The sequence below is a fragment of the Staurois parvus genome, unplaced genomic scaffold, assembly GCF_062004578.1.
Source record: "Staurois parvus isolate SC_StPar_1 unplaced genomic scaffold, SC_StPar_1.0 ptg001328l, whole genome shotgun sequence".
Classification (NCBI taxonomy): domain Eukaryota; kingdom Metazoa; phylum Chordata; class Amphibia; order Anura; family Ranidae; genus Staurois; species Staurois parvus.
The window spans coordinates 269246-275245 of record NW_028319124.1 but is presented as its reverse complement, the minus strand read 5'-3'; the positions used below and the strand labels follow the sequence as shown (position 1 = coordinate 275245).

Genomic DNA, 6000 nt, shown 5'->3' with positions numbered 1-6000 from the left:
AACAGCTACTATTTTGCTTTTTCTTTAGAAAACCCATGTTGTAGAAAACCCAAAATGTTCTGAAAATGTTCTGCAATGCTATGAGTTCACCCTGTATTAAATATATATATTATATATATATATATATATATATATATATATATATAAGCAGTATATATACTGTATATAAAACATCAGTTAAAAAATGAATTATATTAACAAATAATACAAAATCGACCAAAAACCATTGCACTTTCCCTTTAAACATTTCCATCAATTTTTGCAGCATGTTTAGCAGCTTCTCAATTTGGCATACACAATGAGTATCAGAATCAGATAGCTTACATAAAGAAACGAAAAGAGGAACCATCCACTTCTGATTAAAGTGCAACACGCTATAGACGGAAGAATTTGAAAGAAACAAATCTTATGACAAACATAAGATATCATCTCTGAATAGGACAAGACAAAAGTATTTTACAGCAAAGCCAAGGATCGAAAAAGTGAGGTTATTAATAATCTCATAGGGTCACCAGGAATATTATGGGTGCCAGTCAAGATTCTTGAGTCCACAAATATAACCGAACCAAGATCATCCTGAAGATTGCTCAGAATGAGAGGTCCAGTGCATCTGACACTTTATAGTCTCCTCCTGCTGACCTTTGGTAATAATATATGTTTGTCTGTGATGTATGTCTTGTATAAATGCTAAACTAACAAATCTATCAATGGGATCCGTTACATACTGTAGTATGCTTGTTGCTAAAGAGCACAGGGTATCAAAAAAAAGCAGTCCATGTTAAAAATCATTTGTAGTTACATTTACTGTTATCATTCTTTTATATATATATATATTTATATATATATATATATATATTTATATATATATACAGTACCTCACAGAAGTGAGTACTCCCCTCACATTTTCTTAAATATTTGATTCTATCTTTTCATGTGACAACACTGAAGAAATGACACTTTGCTACAATGTGACGTAGTGAGTGTACAGCTTGTATAACAGTGTAACTTTGCTATCCCCTCAAAATAACTCAACACACAGCCATTAATGTCTAAACCGCTGGCAACAAAAGTGAGTACACCCCTAAGTGAAAATGTCCAAATTGGGTCCAAAGTGTCAATATTTTGTGTGGTCACCATTATTTTCCAATACTGCCTTAACCCTCTTGGGCACCAGTTCACCAGAGCTTCACAGGTTGCCACTGGAGTCCTCTTCCACTCCTCCATGAAGACATCATGGAGCTGGTGGATGTTAGAGACCTTGCGCTCCTCCACCTTCCGTTTGAGGATGCCCCACAGATGCTCAATAGGGGTTAGGTCTGGAGACATGCTTGGCCAGTCCATCCCCTTTACCCTTAACTTCTTTAGCAAGGCAGTGGTCATCTTGGCGGTGTGTTTGGGGTCATTATCATGTTGGAATACTGCCCTGCAGCCCAGGCTCCGAAGGGAGGGGATCATGCTCTGTTTCAGTATGTCACTGTACATGTTGGCATGCATGGTTCCCTTAATGAACTGTAGCTCTCCAGTGCCGGCAGCACTCATGCAGCCCCAGACCATAACACTCCCACCACCAGGAGTACAAAAGACACATTTGTCTTTTGTACTCCTCACCTGGTTGCCACCACACACGCTTGACACCATCTGAACCAAATCAGTTTATCAAACCACAGGACATGGTTCCAGTAATCCATGTCGTTAGTCTGCTTGTCTTCAGCAAACTGTTTGCGGGCTTTCTTGTGCATCATCTTTAGAAGAGGCTTCCTTCTGGGACGACAGCCATGCAGACCAATTTGATGCAGTGTGGGGCGTATGGTCTGAGCACTGACAGGCTGACCTCCCCACCCCTTCAACCTCTGCAGCAATGCTGGCAGCATTCATATGTCTATTTCCCAAAGACAACCTCTGGATATGATGCTGAGCACGTGCAATCAACTTCTTTTGTCGACCATGGCGAGGCCTGTTCTGAGTGGAACCTGTCCTGTTAAACCGCTGTATGGTGCTGGCCACCATGCTGCAGCTCAGTTTCAGGGTCTTGGCAATCTTCTTATAGCTTTGGCCGTAGAGCAACAATTCTATTTTTCAGATCCTCAGAGAGTTTTTTTCGAAGAGGTGCCATGTTGAACCTCCAGTGACCAGTATGAGAGAGTGAGAGCAATAACACCAAATTTAACACACCTGCTCCCCATTCACACCTGAGACCTTGTAGCACTAACCAGTCACATGACACCGGGGAGGAAAAATTGGCTTATTGGGCCCAATTTTGGACATTTTCACTTAGGGGTGCACTCACTTTTGTTGCCAGTGGTTTAGACATTAATGGCTGTGTGTTGAGTGATTTTAAGGGAACAGCAATTTACACTTTTATACAAGCTGTACACTCACTACGTCACATTGATCTCTAAATGTTTTTTTAGAAAATTATAACAGGATTCACTGCTTCCATTGCTTTGTAGTAGATCCTGCATGTTGGAGGTTCTCGTTTCTGGCAGATTTATGGTGAATTTTGCTAAGACATTATGTTATGTGCCACCCCCTCACTATAAAAGGAAGGGTTCCCAGCAGCCATTGGTTAGTATGTGTTGAAATAGTTTAGGAATAGCTAGCTGTCTGTGTAGAAAGTTAGTTACCGTATATAGTGATATACTGTGCTTATGCTGTGGATTGCAGTGTGGTGGGCTACATACTCTTGCAAACCCCCCTGTGTGTACAATTTAGAAAGCCAATAGCCTTCTTTAGAACTACCTCCTTATGTGTGTTAAAATCAACTGTAGATGTTTGGTTGCTGCCCCATCATCCACCACCCTGCAGTATGGATTGCTGTTATTGTTTAAGTGTTTTTTTTCCATGCTTAGCCATATTTTTTTTATTCTTTGCTAGGTAAAAATGGCTTGTATATTGTTTTCATGGTTTATTTTTTGAGGTGAAGAACTTTTAAAATTTTATTTTCATTTGCTGGGCCTTTTTTATATCAGAGTCTAAATTGCACATTGGTTGTTGACACAGACAAAGCAGCCCTTTTTGCAGCACATCACCACATACCTATGTGGTAAAGTAGTGTGCACCAAAATACCACAATTTGTTTCTCCCTATTGCCATACCTGCCAATAAATTTAGACAAATGGTAGAGGCCCTGCATGCAGAGGTAGGAGGAGGTAGGGGCAGGTTCTGAAGATAAAGAGCTGGCTGGACCACACCATCAAGAGGCAGGGCACTCCTACCTTTTCCATCTCAGAGTGACCATGTTATACAGACAATGCACATGCAGGAGGTTGTCTGCAACTGTTGGTAATGCACCCTCTTGTACTTATACCACCATAGCTCTTCCAAACTGGTAATGAGGAGTCAGGAGAATTATTTCATCACACAATCACTGATTTGCTGTAGGAGGATGATCTTGGTAATGTGCTAGCATTCTTAATTTCAGATATTAAGGATGAAAAGATAGCACCAGGTACGTAGAGTAAGGAGACATCAGGCAGGGAGCAACACAAGGATGATATTCTAGCAACTGGAGCTTACCACCAAGTTGACTCCAGCAATGAGATGGTAAAGTGGCAGACTATCCATGGGTGCCATCAACTGAAGAGGAGGTCAATTCTGAAGGCAAATCAGACCAGCAACAAGGGAGAAATTTGTAAAGAGGCAGGGCCAGCTTGCAGAGGTCTGAAAGTAGCAGTCATCCTAGTCGATCTGATGGGACTGCCCCACAGGTACAGGCCACTTCTATCACCAGAGATGGTTCATAGAGCTCTGTACTATATAAGGTATCTGATGCCAACTGCACTGTTTTGGACTTCAGCCTCTGCCTGTAGCATAAAAGAGCTAACCATTTGTGTACCACATACATGACTCTGTACTACGGAGCTCAGTAAGAGAACCTCAATGACATGGCAGTAGGGGGCCCACACTCCTCTATCTCCTCCTCATTTTTCATATCTCCCCTCCTCTATAAGACTCTCCTGCAGCATCTGCTTGAACAGCTACAGCCTCTATAGACATGAAGGGAAACCTCACAGGGGTTCAAGAGAATTAGGCTCTGCCACATTATACAAGAAAGAAGGACATGGGGCCATGCTGAAACAGATCAAACAAAGGCTTTAACCTCTGCAGAATTCTCCTATAAACAGAAGACTATGAGCGGAAACTTAAAATGTAGGAAAATAAATGGGATAATAATGAGGGAGATATCTCAGATGACATGACATAACAATAACAAGGAGTACAAGCACAAAATTGTCATTAGATAAAAAATGATGAGTGAGGGGATACAATGACAGATGAGTGAAGGGATAATGTAGGACATGATGAGAGAAGGGATAAGAATGGACATTATGAGTGTATGTACAATATTTGGAATGATGAATAGGGATAGGATGAACATATCCAGGTTCAGTTCAATGCAGGTTCTGGGAATATGGCCAAATTTCAGATCCTAAATCTGAACCTCATTGAATTCAAAGGGGGCTGAATCTTACAAATCAATAATAGCCGTTTTCTGGGCTTAATGGCAAGGTAGTGCCAAACAAAGGGCATGGAGATCTGAGCAGTAGGGTGGGGAACATGTACAAATTTGTTTTTTATTTTATCATTTAGCATGAGGAGGGTATTTTCACTGTAAAGAGTAAAATTAAAAATACAAAATTCCTTGGTTGGGGCATGCTTAAGCATTAAGAATCTCAGGGACAGCACCAGCGACACCATATTGTGGCATCGCATATATTGCATGTATAATAATTTAGTTTACGTTTACATTTTTTCCTTGGTTTGCATACAGCAACATCTCCAAGATGCGACTGTTCCTAACCCCGGAAACCACTAAGCAACTTATTCACTCCCTTGTTATATCTCGCCTCGACTACTCGCCTCCCTCCTCATTGGCCTTCCTCATCGTAAACTATCCCCCCTTCAGTCTATCATGAACGCTGCTGCTAGACTCATCCATTTCACTAACCGTTCCATATCCGCCACCCCTCTCTGCCAGTCCCTCCACTGGCTCCCAGTTGCCCAACGGATAAAATTCAAAACTCTGACAATGACATATAAAGGCATCCACAACACTGCCCAACTTACATAACCGATCGTATCTCTAAATATCACCCAAACTGTACTCTCCGCTCCTCGCAAGATTTCCTACTCTCTAGCTCCCTTATCTCCTCCTCCCATGCTCGTCTCCAAGACTTCTCCAGGGTGTCACCCATCCTCTGGAACTCCCTACCCCAATCTATCAGATTATCACCTACTCTACTTGCCTTTTGGCGATCACTGAAAACCTTTCTTTCAGGGAAGTCTATCCCTCCCTCTGCTAATTCTGATATCCTCTACTCTTCCAACCACTCCATCCCCCACAGTGACTACTTACTGTACCACTCACCCCGCCCTCCTAGATTGTAAGCTCCAAGGAGCAGGGCCCTCAAATCCCTCTTGTATTGAGCTGTATTATTACTGTATTGTCTCCCACTACAATGTAAAGCGCTGAGCAAACCGTTGGCGCTATATAAATCCTGTATAATAATAATAATAATATATCAACAACTCCCCTCCCCCCCAAAAAGTGCCAAAAATCACAAATATTAAATAAGTGAATAAAGTTCTCCTGATAAAGTGCAATATATAATTTATAAAAAATTCCATAAAATCTTTGTAATATCCATGTGCTCCCTCAATAGCATGCATATGTGCATTATCCTCCACCATTCAAATCCGTGCTCACCTTCACTCTGCGACCTGCCCTCTTACAGGTCAAAACACTTTGTTTCCTCTTAATTTGGATCCTAGGAGCGGTGTCTCCCTTGTGTAAAGTATCTCTCCCCACCGATGATTGGTCCTCTGCCACTTAACCACTTGCCTACTAGGCACTTATATCCCCTTCCTGCCCAGGCCAATTTTCACCTTTCAGTGGTGTCTCACTTTGAATGACAATTGCGCAGTCATGCAACACTGTACCCATATGAAATTGTTATAATTTTTTTCACACAAATAGAGCTTTCTTTTGGTGGTATATAA

General features: G+C 41.5%; 1 protein-coding gene across 1 annotated transcript in view; it reads left to right on the top strand.

Moving 5' to 3' along the window:
- The first annotated feature begins 404 nt into the window (after positions 1-404).
- LOC149436869 (adhesion G protein-coupled receptor E3-like) overlaps positions 405-6000 on the top strand; it is a 78568-nt gene continuing 72972 nt past the window's right edge. Inside the window, exon 1 of the mRNA XM_089661216.1 lies at positions 405-644. Within this exon, the coding sequence (XP_089517342.1) occupies positions 593-644 (52 nt within the window). The 5' untranslated portion in view covers positions 405-592. The remainder of the gene's footprint in view (positions 645-6000) is intronic.